This window comes from Callionymus lyra, chromosome 7 (assembly GCF_982586985.1).
Source record: "Callionymus lyra chromosome 7, fCalLyr1.hap1.1, whole genome shotgun sequence".
Lineage (NCBI taxonomy): Eukaryota > Metazoa > Chordata > Actinopteri > Syngnathiformes > Callionymidae > Callionymus > Callionymus lyra.
The window spans coordinates 28090506-28111951 of record NC_141824.1 but is presented as its reverse complement, the minus strand read 5'-3'; the positions used below and the strand labels follow the sequence as shown (position 1 = coordinate 28111951).

Genomic DNA, 21446 nt, shown 5'->3' with positions numbered 1-21446 from the left:
CATTGAGGATTGATGGATTATCCACAATAACATTTGGGTTTTTTCTGCCAATCATTTTTTCAGCTGTTTGAAAGTCATTGAATGAAAAATAAATGCAGTTATTAACTGGTTTCGGTTCAAAAAAGGTTGGCAACCCTGTATTATGAGGTTGTCTGACCCATATCCACATAGCCTGAAGACCTTATGTTACGGCAATTTACCTGGTTGACCTTCTTATTACACCGTGTACATTTCTGTGTGACCAACCAAGACGAGTACTTTTATAATATATGGTACTTTATTTCAGTTAAGAAATTGACAAGCACTCATCAAGCAACATATTAAAACATTTGTGCCATCAGTGCAAAACCCACGACAGCTCCTTAAATTAAATACTATAAAGAGGAAATAATACAGAGAACGTGAGGCTCGAACCACACGGACAAACATATTATCCAAAAGTCAAAGGGTCTTAAATTCCCTCAAAGTCAAACCCCGACTCTCCAACAGAAAATTGTTTGATATAAAACAGCCAAGACTTTTTTTTTTTTTTGTTGAAAAATACAAAGTCTTACAAAAATCTGCTTCAGTTCTTTAAATCACTGGAAAATATCAGCTGGCATCATGACGACAAGAATGAGAATGAAGAGTAAGAAAAAGAGAGAATGTGCTTCTGCGGTTTGTACAATAGTATTCACATATGTCATCAGCGTCCATTGATGGAGACGAAGTTTCTCGTCCACTCCAGTATTGTAAGCGAAGCCGATGATAGACAGTGGTGACCATGGAAACGGCAAAAGTGCCGAAAGTCCCGAAAAAAAAACAGCTTTGTAAAACAAAACTCTTCACAGCCAGGTTATGATCCAAAACATTGTCTTTGTAGACGACGTTCACATTTTGTCGATACAAAAAAAAAATAATATAAAAGCACTCACTCTTGACGTTTGTCAGTTGTCAAAAGTTGCCCGAAAAATGGGAGAGGAATTCAAGAAAACAGGTTACAGTACAAATTGTGGTCCACGTGGTATCACATGTAGCATGCAAGTGTTTGTTGACCTGCCTCCAAACTTCCACACCCTCATGCAAGGACAAACCGTATAAAAAGGCCACATGGCTTTTCCTTCACTATTAAATGCACATTTGCTCAGACAACTGTGACCGGTTGGACCTGCAACACAAGGTGCTTTTTGTTCTGTTCCAGAGGCCTCAGCGGGGCCAAGAGTGTTTGCTGATGAAGACCTCCTGAAAGCTACATCTCAGACTCAATGTATTAGGGCCACACTTTACATCCAAATTTCCTAATATGCGAGTATTTCAACTCCAATGACTTCAGCTGCACACGAGCAGGAAAACAGATGATGCAACAGTGATACCAACAAATAGCAACACAAACAGTTCAAATAATATTTCAACCATATTCATATTTCTGAGCAGTTCAACTACTACCACCAGGATCGTATATGTAAAGAAAATCAACCTTTCCATTAGAGTTAGCGGCATAGCTAATTTAGCGTGTTAGCTTTTATATATAATAGTTAATGAAATACTCAAATATAAAGCTTTAATTTAAGAATGTAAGCCTGTAGATGTTTGTAAGTTTACAAAAGTCATGGAAATTAGATAATTTTTTTGTATAGTAGAACTAAGTCATTGTTAGCATTCAACGTTTACAGCTAATGCAGCAAGTTGCCCACTAGGAAATGTTAAAAAGGTTTTTAGTTATTCTTTCTTTCTTAGGGATGCAGTAGCTAGGCTAACTGTTTTAGTATTATCACAAACCAAAATAAGAATCAGGAGATAGTTTGAACCATGCCAGCTGAAAGCTTATTTAACACAGACATTCCGAACAAGCTAATTCAGGTTAAAATCCACATGCGATACGAAATGTTGTTAGTCTGGGAGCTCAAAAAGTCTTGCTGAAGAATCTTAATACACTGTTTAACTTTGGTTAGCAAGTGAACTTATAAGCAAACTAGCGAGAGAAGAGGTGCAGCTTTTTGATAAACATAAATATATTCAACAACATTATCTATTTCAGCGACATTAGCATACAAGCTAATCTACAAAAACAGAACATAATCTGAAGTATAAATACATTTTGTTGAATTGTGATGAGATATGTAAACTAATTCAATGCAGAAAAATGATCTGATGCTCTGATAGATTTAACAAAATGCAACACTGTCTTCCTTTTGTACAGTTAATCGACAAGCTCTGCATTTGCAGAGAAATAATCTTACTCTCAACGTTGAAGGTATCAGGAATAAAAAAGCTGATTAATCAGTTCATCTTCCGTCTAAGAGTCACCAAAGGAATGACTTAATGTCTCAATATTGAGCTTTCGGTTCTTAATTCTAGCCATAAGATTAAATTTGCCATGTGGAATTTCTTAAAGAGATGTGACCCTAATACTAGTTCAAATAATCATCTGAAACTCACTTTTTTTTTTTTTATCACAAACGCTTGGAACAAATGAAGATGGGAGTGTTGGCTTCACTGCTGTACACAAAGGAAGACTCTCACGAAAAGGTTTCGGCTGATACCATTGAATGTGCGAACACGTTTACAAAAAGGTCGTCAGGACAAGCTGGACTCCCTTCGTCTGTAGTTCAACCAGCGTTTACCTCGAAACCATCTCAGTGGTCTAAGTGCAGAGGCTTCGTAAAGCCCTTCGCCCTTATTCATATCCCAACGTTCAACCGCACTGTGTCAAATACAACAAAATATAACTTAAGATAAACTCTCTAGGCACTGTTTGATTTCCAAGGCTTATTTGTAGTAGATGCGATAAACGTCAGGTTTAAAAAAAACAATGACAAAAAACACAGAGTGATGGTTTTACAGACCAAACACTTTCTTCTCTGATAACGCTCACACAGACAAACGGCGTCCAGCGGGAGAGGCTGCAGGGGAACGTAAAGGGAGAGTATTTGTCACTTCCTCCACCACGCTGATGGAAAGCGAGCTCCTAAGCCATGATCTTCTGGGGGATCTCTATGGAAGCCTTGACGAAGATGCAGTTGTCACGGACGTAGTTCCTCTTCTTGATCTCCTCGTGCGAGATGAACTTTGGGTAGCCGAAGCCAAGGGTGCTCTCGTCCAGCGAGTTGCGGGTGCTGCTGGGCTTTTGGAAGTTCTTCCAGTTCGGGTCTGGATTGAAGGTCTCGGTGATGTGCTGAGGCTTGGAAAGCGACGGGTCGCTCTGGTCCAGGATGGAGAAGGTCACCTTGTACGAGAAGGGCCACTCCAGCAGGTTGTCGTATTCCCCGGGCAGCACCCGGATGTACACCGAGAGGTGCGAGCCTTCGCCGCTGCCGTTGCCGTTGAGGAACGCCGACACTTGCAGCTTATAGCCGTAGCGGTGAGTGTAGAAGGGCGGGCTGAAGAACTCGTGGTTGCTTCTCAGCTTGGCTTCCTGGAGCTTGCGGGAGTAGTCGTTGAGCTTCCAGATGAGGACGCCGTCGTGACTGACCGACAGCTCTTCCATCTCCCGCCGCAGCTCCAGGATCTCCTGCCGCTGACGCCCCACCAGGTTGCACATCATGGTCAGGTGAGACTTGGTGGTGTCCTCCAGGTGACGGCCGATGGCCAGTTTGGGACACTGGAAGACAAAATAAACTTTTTTATTAATCTAGTCATTTATTTTGATTTTAGCGCTCATTGTGATGTCAACGTAACAAACTTAAGGTGCTTTTTAGTGACACTGCCCCTCACTTCCATGGTGGTTTGTTGAACTGCAACAAACAACACAGCTCCTCCCCACACATGCACATGGGATTTGACAGCAAACATATTCACAGCCTTCGGCTGGAGGTTTACTGCTACTTACTTTAATTTGAAGATGAGGTCAGAAGCGGTTACTGCGTGTTTATACCGAGTGCCCTGAGCTTGGTTCAAATCATAAATCCTTATTTAACCGGACATGTGAAACCTGAGGCACTACTGTAATGTCACACAACACAACAGAGCCTATTCGAAAGCCCCTTTAGGTTGTGTTAAAATGAGTTTTCCACCCCCCCCCATCACGTGTGAGAGCAGATATTGTCCAACATTATTCATTTGAATCATACAGTATAATTAGAGATGTGGGCATCACTGGATTAGAGTTGCTTTGTAGCTTCTTCCATGACACACAACATGAGTTGACACACAAGGTTTCACATCCGAGGTCCAATAAAAGCAAAGTCAAAAAATGTTGAAGAGCAACGATAGACTTTGAAAACATTCTAGTCGTACCCGGTGTTTGCAGCCGGCGTCTTTGAAGGGGCAGAGAACGAGCGCGCTCCCACAGTTGTCCTTCACGTGATTGGCCAGATCCTCTCTGGCAATGTTTGGTGTGCCGCACTGGTTCGGGCACTGGACTGGGAACCGGGGGCAGTGGTACTGGTGGTTCTGTAAAAGACAAGGTCAAGTCAGATTGAAGAAAAATCTGACTCTTAATGAAACAACAGAATTCATGAGATTGTGTAAATCAACCAAAATATAATTTAAAAGTCAAATTAAAAGACTAATTATAATGAATAACAAGATTCAAAATGAAGCCACAGAAATAAATATTTAAATAGTACTTTAAATTAAAGTTCAATCGTCTGCTCTATAATGTCGAAGCCAGTTGTCCATGTTGCTGAGCAACAGAAGTCCTTCTTTTGTGACACAAGGGTCAGCATGGACACTTCTGTGACGCAAATCACCAACCCTCTGTGGAGGCGCTGTCTCATTTCACAAAAAAAAAAAAAAAAAATCCATATGAATACACGCAGCCGTGCTGACGGTCAAGTTACAGGCTGATCTTTTCATAAGAAGCCTAAGCAGGAGCGGCCCGACCTGCTCCCCGATAACATCCTGGCAACATTTATGATGGATGACACCTGCGCAGCGACATGTGACTCATTCTTGCCAAATGTTGCATAACAAACGAAAAAAGAAAGTACACGATACCTGGATGGTGTCGAAGACAAACTCCTTGCCACAGTACTTGCACGGCTGCGTGCGCTTTGGACACTCGGCGGTACTGTGCTGGGACAGGAGACGCCGCATCATCCTCGCCCCACATTTGTTCTCGCAGTAAACGCTTTCCTGGGGACAGACGCCCTGGTGGTTCTGAAACACAGGAGGTGACGGATCACAACCAGCTCCGACAACCACATACAGGAAACAGAACAAATCTGGCAGCGAATAGATTTGTTTCTGGTAATGATCTCTTTATTAATCAATAACACAGTTATACCCATAATGTTGCAACGTAAAATTAGAACAAAATATAGATAAATACATGGAAATAAAATGTAATTCAATTATTTCCATTTAAACACATTTATATTCCTTTTTTAAACACAGTGCATTTCCACTTGTATTTCTATATGGCTCTTGATTTTGGGACTCCTGAGATTCCATCCAAGAGAATGCTACAAAATGATCAATGGTCGCTTTAACTGATTTATTTATTTTTTACTATAACTATTAAATATATTTATTTTGGTCATTAAACTGATAGCTTTAGCACACACTAACACCTGGCAAGATTAGCCCATACAGCCAATAATAATACTTAACTAGATAAAAAAAAAAGCAGATGAAAACATTAAAACTAATTTTAAATCAAGTTTGCCATTCTTTTTGGAATGTCTTGCCAATATTTTTATTATTCTGTTATTAAAAACAAAAATATTTTCATGAGATTTCCAAAAAATGCTTAAATGATGATTAAAGATTGTTTTGTATCTGTTAATTCATTAATCATTAAAGAAAATACTATTAATAAATGACGTGTTTTAATAGGTTATAGCAGTCCTATAAATGGATTGATGTTTTGTTTTTTTTGAGAATAAATCTCCCTCTTTGACTGTGATTTGATAAAACGTGAACTGTAATTCCGAGTGGAGCTCACAGCCGGTGTGTGCACAGAGGGGGAGCACATGGTCCAGAGTAAACAGAGGAGGGGCCGGCTGCAATAATAACAGAGGTGCAGCAGCGAGGAAAACACTCGCTCAGAGAGGCTCCACACCATCATCAGCAACACGTGTAGTACTTTTTTCCCCCCTACAAACACGTCTTTCATAGCGTGAAAACCTTCTCCCAGGTTGTTTACTAGAGAGAGTCGACACCAAAAGCGGCTCTTTGTTTACCTCGTAGGCTTCGCCCGTGAACTCGCTGCCGCAGAACTCGCACTTGACCTTGCGCTTTGGGCAGTCGTGCTGCAAGTGGTCGGGCAGGTCGCGGCGCGTCAGCTTGACGGAGCAGCGGTTGGGGCAGGGGATCACGTTGAAGGCGCAGGTGGAGAAGTGACCCTGAGGGGGGCGACAGAGGGGGATGAGAACACGACAACAACAAACTTGTGAACAAGCATTATGATGTTGTTGAAGGATGCACAACTGACCTGCAGCTGCTTCATCTGACCGGTCCAGCGGCAACCCTCCTCGCTGTGAATGCACCGGATGGGCAGTGCCAAGATCTGCTGCTCCAGCTCAGGGTCCGGGTAGATCTGAGGATGGTACGATAAGTGAAGTGGTGAGAAGTGTGTGCATAAATGTCATGACTACCCGTACATTTACTGACTGACTTTATTGTTAACAAATTAAAAAAATCCCCCAAAACGGCCTTAATAATTTTGAGCAAGTTAAAATATTCGAAGCGGTTCTCTTTCTCTGAAAATGGGGCAACACTTCATCCTCAAACATTAAAACTCTGTATTGAGCAGCTCCAGTGATAATGTGGACCTCAGTGGGACTAACAAAGAGAGGCGAACCAAAGCTAAAGATTGACTCTAGTCCACCACTGAGTCAGATTTAGTGCCAAAGACAAAAACAAATTCACAAATAGAGCCTCGTTCCCGAGGATTTACAGCCCCGCTCCATCCCCCCACGCCGCCTGCTACAAGAGCAGCGTGCCGGCCAAACGAGAAAAGTCACTTCCTCAGAATGTCACAACAGCCCTCTAAACAAACAAGAGCTCTGAAACCGCTCACGTGCACGAAACTTGGCAGCCATTGTTGTGATATGAAAGTTCACAAGCGGCAATAAAGAAGGAGCGATCAAACTTCAGTGACAGTTCTGCTGCGGCACAAACAGACGTTTCTGCTCCATAATCAAATTCTTGGAGGAGAAAATCCTCTCAAGCCAAGAGAAACACTCGCACATTGTTCCAGTCTTGGGATCTGCAGGGGGACGGCAGTAACGACCTTTTAATAACTTAGTCTCGGGCAGATCAGGGAGGGTTAAGCTCCTCAGAGCTCTAATTTGAGAGTCAGCTTCTGCCATTGTTGCTCACAGAGACAATTCTGCCAGAGGTTGAGTCCACTGCACTCACTTGAGAGCAAAAGAAAAGGATAGAAAAGAACTTGAAGTGTTATTGAATTGTGTTAAACAAGAGAGTGATTTTTTTTTTGGAGCATTCAAGAATTCAACAAAATGTCTTTGTTTACAAGTGGTTGTATTCTTTGTTTGTCAGAGCAACTTCTGAGTTGTGTGTCTTTCCCACCTTCACCTTAGCCCATAAAACCGGGGTCACGACCAAAACAACCAAATAAAGAATACATATGGCCACAATGAGTTTCCCTGGTCAAGACATGGGCAACCCTTCCTCCTTCTGAGAGTATATAAAAGCTGTATTACATATAGCATATATCATTTGAACATTTCATCCACTAGGAAGTCATAAGTTAAGTGCTAGCAGACGTATGGTGGAAAACATGAGCTCAACAGAAGACCACCAACACTGTGTCATTACAGGCGACTGAGGGTCTTGCTAAATAACAAGGTCTGACAGGTGGACCACCAGCAACTCTTTCCTGTGAGGAGTCCTGGCCATTGTTACCCACTTCAGGTAAATGATTCCGCTGCTAGCGGCAACAATAGTGAATTAGCTTCAGTTCACTGTTATCAGTGGTGGACAAAAGACAGTGATGATCATTTTACTGTCTGTTGGTTCTTTGAAAGACTCTCATGTCTAGTTCACAATTAGCCTCTTATCCCAGTGTCGTTCTGCTCTGGTTTCGCCATGAGAGTCGTCACGTGTGACCGCGACTGACACAGTTAGCTGCGATCTCTTCGCCCCCTCGGGCTCAATCTGACTAACCGCCTCAGAAAAGCACAAAAAGCAAAAGCCCTTTACTTTAATTTAGTTCTGGTTTGGGGAAAGATTTGGAAGTGAAATTGTTAAACATGTGTTATTTTGGGTCAAAATCAGTTATTTTTGGCTTCTCGGGAAAGACTGTCTACTTTGGCTTATCTAATAAAAAACCTGGAATATTCTTAACAGAATCACTTTAATGCAACATTAAATGGAATTATGTTCCAGCAGACTGTCTGATATAATTGTGTTGTTATCAGGTGTCAGACAAAAGATCTCTTCAAGGAGTTAAAATTATATTTTTTTATAGTTGTTTTGAGTCACAGAAATGAATTTTCGTGTAATAATAGCTTGTTTTGCTGAGCATGTCTGCTCACTGCCATCACAACAGATAAACACATTAACACAATACACACACATACACACAAAATAGTCAAACTTTACTTTGTATTCTTCTACATAACAGAGGTGAATGTTAGAGGTCAAGTTTGTTAAACAAATACTAATTTATGATAGTATTTGCCGGATTACGTCACATTTAAGTATTAGCCAATAGGTGTTTTTTACCTTGGCGTAGTCCAGTGGCAGCTGGTCCTCTGGACACTTGAACACTCCCTCACTGCAAGACAAAAACAAGGGCATATTTAGTTTCATAATATCTAGACTTATAAAGGACAGTTTGTATACAGGTAAACTCATATAGTTAACATTTCCCCCTTGATTTTTAAGCATATCTAAAATGGTTTTGTCATGCAAACACATGTACACACACCCTTTCAACATTTCATCATTCTCGTTTCACTTTGTAAACATGTCAAGACATGTCGGAAAAACGCACACATGATATATTGTTTACTTTTCTATCGACATGTATGACATGTGCAGTGAATCTTTAGACAAACTGTTTTATAACTAAATGTTTTTCTTTTTGTGTTCATTTAATACAACACACATGGCTTATATGTTTATGTATTGTTTATTGAAATAAATAAAATCTGTTAAATCTAAGATACTCCATCCAGAACACTGTTATTATCATTATTCGCTTAAAAACTAAGCTAAAATGCTGAAGAAAAAAACTTAAACACACCTTGATTTCTCAATAAAAATGTAAAAAAACCAGAAACGACATAACTTTAGATAGCATCAACCCAACATCAACCCAACATTGTTCAAGTACTTGACAGTAAACTAATTTTGTAGAATTGAGATGATGACTCAGCTAAAATCCAGACATCACTCTTCTGCTTTGGCTGTTATCCGTCTTAAATGAAACCTTTGTTTCTGCTGAAACCACTGATATAAGAAGTAACTTTGTGTGAACACAACACTCTTCTCTTGCGTCACATGTAGCACCAGGAAAGGCCCGTTTCAGGAGCCACTGTGTACAAATGTGTCAGCTGACTGGGACATCTACTCCAGACTCTACTGCTGCTCTGATGCTCATGAAATATTCAGCCCTGTAAATAATAGACGTGGCAGCCATGTGGAACGACAAACAAAAAAATCTGTAGAGAAATCTGGAAGACTAGAAAGAAAAAACAAGTTTGTAAAACCGCATTTATTATTTACCGCACAAAATGTTACATTCCAGTCGACAATGATCTCACTAATAGAACTCCAAATACAAATACATATTTTAAACCTATTTTTTGGGATACATTTGTAGATCTGAGCTGTTCCACAAAACAGGAAGTAATCCTCATGACACGATGTTGTGTTTTTCAAGCATTTCTTTCCCCTTTCTTGAGGGATAACAGACGTTAATAACCCATTTGTTATTTAGAACTAAACGGAAATGAAAAACTCTCTGATTGATTGCAGATTAAAACAACTTTGGACAAGGATGTGTGTTACCAATTGTGAGTCTGGGACAGGAGCGGTGGTAACCCGAGCCTCAGAGTGACCAAACCTTAAATGCCTCCTGACGTTTTTTGTTTGCTACTCAGCACTTTAATTTGGTTTGTCAGAGAGTCACCTGACCTCCAAAAGAGGTGGTGACATGTGACAGGACAGCAGGGCTCTTCACCCAGCAGCTGTGTTGGGGAAGAGAGGTGGGTGTGTTGGGGGGGGGCGCCGGGGGGGGGGGGGGTGATGCATGACGAGACAGCAGTAATTCTCCTCCATTAAGGTCACTGTGTCAGCAGGGAGCTGGAGACCAATTAACAAGCCACAAAGGGCCGTAAAAGAGGGTCAATCGATTAGATGGCGTCACCATCACGTGTGTGGTGTGAAATCATTTACAGTAGTCATCGCCGTCGCAGAAGAACCATCTCACGCTGAGGAGGAATAACTTTAGAGAGCGGGCTGACCGTCCTGCCGAGAAATCGGAAGCGACAGTTTCTCGTTCTGGGAACAGAATACTGAGGCGGGCGACAGCCAGAGGCCTGTGCAGGAACGGTCATCTGACACACAGGGAGGTGGACAGGCGAAAAGAGCCGAGTCACAGACTGTCAGGATGATTCCTTCTCCGGGTCGTAGAGAAGCTCCCGCAGCCACACGATCCAGCGCCTCGGTGCTGGATCCTCTTGAGTTGACGGCACATTAGAAGAGAAAGGTAGGTCACCGAGGAGCTCCGGTTCGACTCCAAGAATCTACACCACAACTTCTTATCCGGCCATCACAACCTGGGTGTTTAAAAATCACGTTCTGACATGATACACTCTTTCTTCAAGATCTGCCACTTGCTAATGTTGTACAAAAGCGTTTTTAACCGCATCAAATCCTTCGTATCCTCAACTCTCGCAGGCATTTTTGCAGTCCCGTGTGCGAGCAATAAATGTTGGACCCAGACGGAAGGATGTCATTGGGGAGCAGATTAGCCGTGGACGGTTTGCAGTATAATACAATCACCTCATTAAAATTTCATAGCCTACTTCTAACGTGAGAGCGGACGCGCCGCTACAGCTGCTCAGCCCACTTTTAAAATTCACCGTCTAACATGCTCAAACCAAAACACACCGTCGCTGCCCAACAATCCCTCACTCCTCTAATGGCTAATTGGTCCTCCCCGCCCACCCTTGTCCCCTTCAGATCAGGTCTTCAGGCCGGATTAAAAAAACCTTCATTCAGCCTCCCGATAGCACGGGGGCGGTCGCGGCGGCGAGCTCGGACACAGCGTGCAAAGGCAGACGGAGACATGAACAAATCCCTCATGTTTAATCTCACTGGTCTTCTCGTGACGGAGACACAGTTAGACAGGTTGGAGTTTAAAGAAGCTTCAAGAGAGCAAGAAGAAGAAGATCAGTGCCATCAGAATATTGAATTGTTGAATTTCAAATTATTATTATTATCTTTTTAAATATATATATTTTCATGCATTATCAATATTAAAATCTTGGCTCTATTATACAAAAGGTAACTTAATAATAATCAACCTTCTTATGATTTTAATGCAATCCTAAATAAGAACAAATAAATGTCAAAATCAACATTTAAACATTGAAAATGTTAAATTAAACCATTAAATATTTTGCTGGCATTGACGTACTTGCACGTATTATCTAGATAATTGTTGTGTTCAACGTGTTTTGTACAAAAAGTAAACAAAGGTGTCTCCTCAACAAGTGGAAATCACCACCGGCTTCAAAGTTAAAGCTCTTTTATATTTTCAATTTATAGGTGGGATTAACTTTTTCAACAAACAAACAAAACCTTAAACTCCAGCAGTGTCTGCACCAAAGGCTTTCAGAGCCGCAAACAAAACCAAAGTCCCAGCATCTCGGCTCAGGAAGTGTTTAAAGAGCTGCTCCATCCATCTGGTTTGAGGCCGTACGAGTCCATGTTGAAGTGACTATTTCTGCTGAAATGTCACGTGCTATATTCTGTTTCAAAGACCGTCATATTTGGGCTGACGTTAAATCCAGTGACTGCTTCTTACATCTAGACAAGATTCAATAGAATATAAAAATATCTCACCACGGTCTGATTTCCAACAGATGAAAGAAACAGCTGTCAGTCAGTGGACTTCAATTTCAGGGCTTTAAACTTTCTCTCTGGATTTATTGGGACTGGAATTAACTTTGTTTTAAAGTCTCACTTCTTCTTGGAAAAGAGTCATTTTACTGAAGAGCCTCGACCTCTCGTCCTCATGATTGACTGGATTATCTCACTTAGATGGTGTTAACTGAAAAGGCCCTGAAATGAGGTCGGATGTCAGCCGAGAGCTGCTACCCGTGAGAAACCTGATCCACCTGGAGGACCAGCTCCTCATTCAGACCCCTGCCTTTCACCTGCACAGGTGGAGGCAGTAAGAACAACAACGCTGTGGCGGCGACTTGTGCGGGGTTTAATACCTGCGAGGTCGGCACTTTTCACAGATTATGTTGCTCGAAGAAGCTCTGAAGCTGCAGGTGTGGATTAAGTTTTAATCTAATTAAGATTTTCCATTTCATTTTAATTCAACCTACATTAAGGGAAGCGTTGCCAAGTAAAACCAAGTACATCTGGAGATTTAGGAAGCATCATTTGCACGCCCGTCCGGCAGTAAAGACGCATGTAAAATCCCATCAGACGTGCTCCGGTGGTCCGTCACAGTCACCGGCAGCTGTTGCATATGAACCAGCAACAATAGTCTGCAGGTTGTCACTATCCCACGGATAAATCACATCTGACTCCGTTTGAAACAAATGGGTCGGTTTGGATTCCAAATGTAGTCCAGGACGTTGAGCCTAACAAAAAAAAAATCTACTTTGCAGCTTTGCCAAACGATGCCAGAATGATGCAAGGGGAAGAAAGACACTACTACTACTAGAAATGTGTGTGTGTGTGGGAGGAAGTCTGGCCCAATTCCCTGGCTTCATCTCCACAACTCTCCATCAGGCTCGCCAAGCCTGGACCAAGATAGAAACATTTACAGTCAGTTTTACTATGAGCTGCATGAAACCAAGATAACTAAGGAGAGATCCGGCTTTTCCTAAAGACCCTACACAGAGACTAGCTGCTGCACCAGAGGACCTCATGATGTCATCTCTTATGTAATGATAGGCATTTATTTTTATCCATATGGGACTTGTATTTATGTCAGATATTTTCTGCCTGCGAAACATTATTTGCCTAAAGTACCACAAGTGCTTGTACTGTAAAGACCAAAATCAAACACCCCCCTTGAACCTCTGCACATTTAGATGATGATCCACACGAGTGCCAAAGGTGCAGTTTATTAGAAAGGCAGCGTGATGGGAGGATGAGGCGAAAGAGAGCGAGAGGAAGAGGAAGATGCAGCAGGAGGGTCAGACTGAGAAGGAGCAGCCATCTGTAGGCAGAAGCCCGCGGGATGCGATAATCTATTCTTAAGCGTGTGAGGAGGGGAGAAGACTTACAAGAGTTTATAATCCCTGGCTGTAGAGAAGGGAGAGCAGGTTGAAGGCTGGGTGAGAGGGGAGGGGGTGTTAAGCTGAAATTAACTAAATAATCAACTAGACATACCTCAACATGCTGGGACTTTACCTCACACTGGGGTCACAGGATACATTTGTATTTTGCTTTATTATAGCAGGTGAAACTCTAGAAATGTAGCATTTTATGGATCATTTTTAATTACAAATGGTGTCAAAACGTTGAAGACTGAAGAACTGAAGATTTGCTCTTTTTAGATATAAAAAAAGAAAATGTCAAGCAACGTTTTCAATTGAATTTTGTAGAATAAAAATGTAGGTACATTAACTTTGCAAGCTTTAAAAAAGTGTTGATTGTGGGATGATTGTGTGCCTTTCATGTCTATAAAAGTTCTGATTATTAATTAATTCATGGAAATATACCTTTACAACAAGCAAACTAAACTCCCTCACACAAGAGTGGAACAATTTATTCATCTATTTCCAAAAGGAAACAAACAAACATTTTCTTTCCTCTTCAAACCTTACGCTGGACGACAATCAGGCAACTCTAAGTTGAACGGCCAAGTAGAAACAACACCTCAAAATAGACCCTCAATTATTCCGCCTCACTTGTTTACACTGACCGTGACAACAGCGGCCTGGACTGGCCTTGGTGTGTAATTTAACACAGCAAGACCATGTTCTGCATCAGAGCCGCTGCAAGTAAACACACCGATAATTGCGTCTCTTCCCTTCATGCCAGAGACAAACACAATTTAGACAAGAGTGCAGAAAGTATTATTCTAAAGAGACAGGATTCCAACTGTTGTAGTGTATGATGTGAGTGAACAAGAAATAGCTGTACGTTCAAACGATACTTGTTCCATTAAAACCTCCTTCTGTACGACTACACTTATTAGTGCTTAGCTTGATAGCTTGAGGCAGATCTATACATAGTATTTATCAAAATGTATTGCTCAGCTTGACATCAGGACTCAAACACAGTTTGTCGGCCTTTCGTTTGTTTTAAGTATTATTCAAAAAGAAATTAAACGAAAAAAGGCACCACTGAAGGAGAGCTGCTTGATGAATGGAGCTTTAGGCTTGAGGTGGTTTCATGGAGATAAACAGAAAAAAAATATAGATAGATGAAGGCTCAGAAATAACTAAATCAAAATCTATATGGTATTCTAGATGTATACTTTGTATGCGTTTTTTAATCAAACATTGCCTTTTATGAAAATGGTTTCTTAGCTAGCAAGCTGCTCTTCTGAAATCCTTCTAATGTTTTTTTTTTTACGTTAATCTGGAGTTTAGCTAGTAAAAGCATGAGAATAATAAATATTAAAATGATCATTTAAGGTCCATGTTAATTGTATCAGATGTAAGCAAGCAATCGATGACGTTCTGCAGGGTGAGGAAGTATATTTCTCAAATTTATATATTTTAGCCCCTGGTTTGCATCTCTTCACCTGCTCAGGATATTTCCTTCAGTGCAGCAACGGCTAACAAACACACAAAGCTACGCTAGGTATCAGAATTCTGTAGCATATTTTGTTTTCCGGGTCGATTTCATCCGCTAGATTATACGGCTGTATGCAGGAAGAACGGGAAAATCAATCCACTTTCATTAACTGCTGCTGATGTGGGAGAAGGCAGGGAGACGGGAAATCTGCCCCATCAATTGCGAGGGCAGCGGCGCTCCCGCTCGCATGAGTGCCGCCCGACCTCACCCACACAGCACGAGAAGACCACCGCTAAAGAGAGGCGCCCACATGTGCGAGGACCTGCACATGAAAGTGGAACAGGACTTGAAAAAAGCGTTTGATCTGGTGGAAGGACGGTTCGTGGAGGACTGCACTTTGAGATCAATGCAGAGCTTTAACGCGTCACACATGTGAGAATCACCTAGCGGTCTGTGGAGAAGTGCTAAAGCTGCCATTAAGGCAGTAGGTGTGAAACACCCTTTATTTTACTACCAAACTTCACTCGTTTGTCAGAGTCCTGCTTGAGAACAGGAGACGGATCAACAAAAAAGGAGGCTCTTTCATGCTATAAATGCCTCCAGACATGAGTAAACTTTAGCTGTTTAATCACAGATGGTGGATCTAAATTTAGCTCGGCGTCGGCGGCCACTTTTCTGCCACTACGACGGCGGCGGCTGTGCTTCAAGGATCCACGGTGCTGCCACACTAATCCTCAGGAATGCTGGTGCCGGGACAGCGACTGCTAAAAGCAGCAACCAGACGCACATTTCATTAAAAAACTGCAACCTTGTTTTCTATAGAATGACTCAGGAAGGAGCACGTTGTTCAAGGCGAGCGGCGTGAAAAAGAAGCGCTGACACAGTTCTGGTGTCGAAGGCGCCGTGTGACTGTGACAGAATGTAGGCTAGACACTTTCTGCGAGCAGCAAGAATGGACCAGGAGCTCAGAGTCTAGCAGAGACCAGCTAACTAGCTTTGGGCAGAAGATTATCTCACCTGGATACCTTTAAACAACTGTGTGCACCAACCTGTTTTGAATCACCGGGACAATGATTTCACCTTTAATTTATTTGCCCCAAAACAATATCAAAAAGGTATAAAAAAGACAAAGACATATTGCTTGAACGTTAAGCTCCTGTTCCATGATCCATCAAGTCAAAAGAAATTTGACACAAACTTTGGACAGATCGGATACCAATCCTACCAAGTCTTAAGCATTTCAAACTTAGACAGGTTGCGTCGTTTTACCGGTCTATATACATATAGTTAGGTCCAAATTGTATTAAATACACTTAAAAACAGATTATGACGTTTCCTCTAATAAATGTAATTAACAAGTTATCTGGAAGGTTCAAATACTGCACAGTTTTTGACACTTTGCCAAAAAGTGAGTCGTTTCCGAGACTTCCGAGTATCTCCAGATGAAAACTTGAATGATTCATGTGTTAACTCCAGCTTCTCGGCCTGAAAAAAAGTTGCCGTGTCATCCATTATAATCACAAGTGTCCACCAGCTCATGACTTTACTGTCCAGTAGGTTCATTTACCATCATTTACGATGTCATTTGTGCCAGGGATTGGTTTGGGATTGACTTGTCCACCTGAAACGTCAATAGAGAACACTCAGTAGCTTCATGATCCCGCCACACATGGGAGCTAATTAAACGTTGCGTTCACGTGTGCTCATAAATCCTGTTTTTACAGATAAGCAGACACCAATCGCAGCTCGTGTATGACATCATGTTGAATCCGTGTCGTTAAAATCCTTGTGTCAGTATTTATAAAAGCATTAAACAAAGACCTTAAACGCTCACAGATTAATGATTGCTTCGAGCCCAAACAGCTACTGACAGGATTCTTTCACCACCTCTTCTCTCGCTGTATCTCAGAAGACGCCGGCGCAGCAGGTGGGCAGAGCAGATAATCCCCCGACCAGAAAAATCTTACAGGCAACAGATCTTTTAATTAACCTGAACCAGTTTACCCTGCACGCTGGAGACCCGGAGAAGCCAGACGATCTCAGTCGGCTCGGCGGAAATGACACTGAAAGCTCAACCTTTTAGGCACTTAGAAGAAAATATGAGTTCATTAGTAACTTGCTGATGGATGAGCTGTTTATCTTTTGTTCTAGCTGGGCAGTAAAATCTTCTCACCGCCAGGGAATTAAAGGTGTGGGCAAACCATTAGCAGCTTTATTTCAGGCCGGTCCCACTAGAACGCCCGCTTAAAAATGTGCAATGTCCACAGTGATGCAGCGTCTAATTAGTCGCCGATTTCTCCGGATCATTAATCGTGACTAAAAGTTTTCTGAGTGATAACTGCTACAAAGGCAAGTAAGAAGTCACGACCTTGGTGATGATTTACTCATGTTAAAGTAGATCCAATTCAGCTTCACCTGAATCTAAAATACTCAACAGAAACACAAATGTAATAACCTCAAAGAGCTGTGGTTGAGTTTGCTTTTATTCTGTTTTAAATCTATTTTAGTTGATTTAAAATAACCATTCCTTGTAATGAGTCCGTTTTTTTAGTTTAGTTCTTTCTTTCATAATGACCAATTACATTTATTTTTGACCTTCGCCTACGAGTTATGTGATAACCTTGTTCATCTGTCTGTCTATAAGCAAAAAAAACGTGTTTTTGTTTGAGTTCTCGGTCTATTGTGTCTGCGCTTTTTTTAGAATCATGTTTCAAACCCACCTCACACTCCACCAGTATAACAAGCTTGGTCGTAATGTGACCATCAAGACAGGAACCTGGCTGCAAATCAATGTGTCCTCGACATTATTTAGGTTTAGATGATGCATCTGCATCATCACATTTTCCGCCCCATGACACTTTCCGTGTGCACGTCTTTCGGAAATTAATGTCGGCGAGCTGCAGCCCACGTGCCAGAGAGGCGTCAACCGGCATTAGGAAAAGTGACACATCAAATCATGTTGCTGCAGGTTCTTCCCTTCAGACCATCTGGGAGGACAATCTCCTCGAACGCTGCCTGGAGCGGCCGCTGGTGCAAACCCCGGTGATTCAAATTGATCCACGCTCATGCGTGTGTCGATAAAGCTGCCCGATTATTTACATCCGTCACTGTCTGGGGTTTCTATGGCGCAGCTGCTCCGAGCCCGGTTTGAACTATCGAACACTGCGGTCATGATCACGCCTGCATGAATCCAAATGGTTCTTACATAATAAAACTGCAGCTTCCATTTGAACAGAAAGCTCCTTTTTTTCCTGAGACGTCAGTAAGCTGATCCAGGTCTGGGAGGTAACGTGCATCCCTGGCAGCGACAATTTTAGGTCCTGTTCTTTTGTGTCCATGGTAACTGGGAGGGACGACGAGGGCTTTTTTAGGTGTGTGTGTGTGTGTGTGTGTGTCGGAGACGGTTGGCGGACCACACAGACAGAAACACTGCTGCTATTATCTGCTGCTATAATCACACCTCCAGCAACATTTCATATCCTTCTGGATCCGTCGGCGAGGAGGGTGAGCGGAGATAAAGGTACGGAACAAACCTTCCCTCCGACCATACGCTCCCGCAGATTCTGGCGGAGCCACGGGAGGCGGCGACGTCCACTCGTCTGCCGCGTGGATGCGGTGTCTTTGTTCGCGGAGGCGATGGGCTGACGTCAAATCATCGCCTTTGTTTCAATAATTTCTCGGCACCATTGTTCATCCACGAGCAACACTTCAACCTGCCTCTGTTGCCAGGAGCAACAATGAGATAAATGACAACAAGTTTCTGCTTCTCGCTCCAAAACAGATGCCGATGAAAAGAGACTGAAATGAAATGCACACTTAAACTAAAGTTAGCCGAAGTATATGAGCTCCATTACAATAAACAACTCATCAGCTAAGACAATATTAACAAAACAAGATATGACAATAACAACAGAATAATAAAATACTTAGGGCAATGATGACAAAGATAATAAGCCGTTCAAATCAAGTCAAATTAAAATGGTTTTAAGACCATTATGAATCAAACCATACAAACAGTGATTCACAACTGGTGTGTCAGGACCAAGAGAGGGTCCCAAAGCTGCATTTCTTTTCCTGTATAAAAAACTGCTTTTATTTATTTAGCAATATTCATTGTTATATTAAGTTATGCAAAATTAAAACATTTGGGTCTTAGCTTGTCATTTGGGGGGTAAATGATGTAATCTTTTAGCAACACTGATCCAATAACACATAAGCTGGTAATTCTTAATAAATGACTGCACAATGAAAAAGACACATATTTCATCAACAAAGAAGATAACAACTTTGATATTAACAAAGACAAAATAGCTATAATAATAACAACAACATTCAACTAGAAAGTAAATATTATCTTTAGTTTACTAAATAAATACATACAGTGTAAATAATATTATTTTCATAATGTTTTTTTTTTTGCTTCATTTAATTTTGAGAGACTTCAGTAGCTGCCTGTTTGATGTGTATTGTTACTGACGTTCAATGAATGAAACAACCAACCAAAAGATTAATTCCTGAAAAGCACTTGTTCTCGCTGACGGAGCCATGTGGACGTCCACCTGACCGAGCAACTTCCTCGCCCCGGGATCAATACTTTGAGTGTTCGTCTGCAGGAAGACGCTCGAGCGACTTTACGCCGTGTTGACACATGTGAAAATGAGCTGTGAGCGAGTCTCTGAGACACGACACAAGGGAGTCAGTATAGTGGACTGACTCATTGAGCTGTTTGGTTAAAGGACCGCCAGAGTAAACAGGCTGATGAAGACAGAAGAGTCTCGGCGGAAAGAAGAGCCGCGGCGCTGAAAGCAGCGGAAAGGCCGAGGGCGACTGGCCGCTGACCTCCACATTGATGAGGCCCGCCTGAGAAAAGGACGATAATTCACAGACGTCCGCTGCCAATGAAGGGCTTAACTGCTTCACTGACACCTGTTCGGCGCCACAGAGGAGCCTTTCACTGGAGACAGGTGGCAGGACGATGGCCGCTTCCCTGCTCTCGCAGCTGCCGGGCTCGGACCGGACACTGATTCCTCACTATCTGACGCTGGGGTCAGGATGCTGGCCCAACTGACCAGGACAAACAAGCTTTCAGCACAAAGTGAGATTCACAGACATAAGAATATAACACACCATTGATCATTTATGACGGTGATAGAATGTATTCGAGTTGTGAAAAGCACTTGACTTGTTTCACGATTCATCTAGATCATTCTATGAAGAGTCATTTCCACTTTGAATAAAAAAGAAGAAGCTATTTTTTAAGATGCACTCCATTGGCGACAATGCAATGCAAGCATTCATTTGTTTAAAACTTCCTTTACTTTGCGAATCAATTTCAACAAAAACAGTTTCTTAATATGTCTTATGGGATAGTTAGTCTAAACTGAACATACGACATGTAAAAATGACAATAGGAAACAAGTCATATCAAATTGTATAAGAGCTTGCATGCTTGTGGCCTTGGCTCCTGCAAGGGTTTGCCTTTGTAATTAAACTTAAAGAGACGGTGTCTTTGTAACAGCCAGAACACACAAGTTTTACAGGGTGGTAAGATACTGCAGGAATAGCACAAATCATGATTATTTTTTTCACAGCTTTAGTTTAGTTTAATTGAAAGTTTTTAAAATATATAAAATAGTACAAATGATTAAACTAATGTGTAAATTAAACATCTAAGGTGGTAATTCTACTGTATAGGTAGGTGAAAATTGTAGACATTTCTGCTCAAGAGTTTAGATTCATAAACTTTTGATACGTTATATATAAAGACATTAAAACAAGCATTATGTAATAAACAATAATTCCATTAAGAGTTTTTAAATATATTTGGACATCTTTAGTAAACATTTGTTTGTTGTCGTTTTTAAAGGCATGTTTAAATGTGATTTGAGCAAAAGAAGATTAAGAGTTTAAACTCAATAAATTAAAGAGTCAATATGAGTCAGTACATCATGACAGACTTGCTTATCGTCTCACCACAGAGGCTGGTTATAAAACCCACAATTAAGAGGCAAAATAATCACAACATCTTCAGTTGATTAAGTAAATGGATGCAGTCAGCTGAGTCGGCACATTCACCATGTCAGCGTTAGATGTGGAGGAATTGGAATTACGGATGCGTCCTGCCGGAATGATTTCTGTGGGAGTTTGAGCACTTGTGTTTGCACGCTGTCCCGTTCACTGACCTGTGCACATGATCAACACACAGGGGGATTGGGGATGGGGGGTGGGGGTCTCGCAGCATTTTTTTTAACATGTTCATTAGCAACCGAACTGAAGCTTAAGGGATGTCAGAGTTTTGTGGCGACAGGCAGAGAGAATGTTCATGTTATGATAAACACCCCTTTATCTCACATAGCTAGCATACCCTGCACAAGTAAGCACTAGCCATGCTGGTTCCACTGTCAGCTATGTGGCAGGGATCCAGCAGTGCCGGGTGTGAGGAGGCAAGGTGCTCCGCTGCATAGTTGAGATGCTTCCCATCATTGTTTGGCCCCTGAGATGGAGATATTCAATTCAAAGGGGGCTCTAATGGGGGGCAGGGCAGGTCCAGACATGTCTATAACTGGGAGTGTATAGAAGATCCCGTGGATAAAATGCCAGGAACGTCTGAGACGTCA

At 41.8% G+C, this 21446-nt stretch overlaps 1 protein-coding gene across 1 annotated transcript in view; it reads right to left on the bottom strand.

Annotated features, from left to right (window-relative positions):
* Positions 1 to 258: 258 nt before the first annotated feature.
* The window catches only part of traf4a (tnf receptor-associated factor 4a), a 29626-nt gene continuing 8438 nt past the window's right edge, over positions 259 to 21446 (bottom strand). Inside the window, exons 2-7 of the mRNA XM_087795533.1 lie at positions 8614 to 8665; positions 6356 to 6460; positions 6105 to 6266; positions 4918 to 5079; positions 4216 to 4371; positions 259 to 3580 (exon numbers count right to left, since the gene is read on the bottom strand). Coding sequence (XP_087651659.1) covers positions 2948 to 3580; positions 4216 to 4371; positions 4918 to 5079; positions 6105 to 6266; positions 6356 to 6460; positions 8614 to 8665 — 1270 coding nt within the window. The 3' untranslated portion in view covers positions 259 to 2947. The remainder of the gene's footprint in view (positions 3581 to 4215; positions 4372 to 4917; positions 5080 to 6104; positions 6267 to 6355; positions 6461 to 8613; positions 8666 to 21446) is intronic.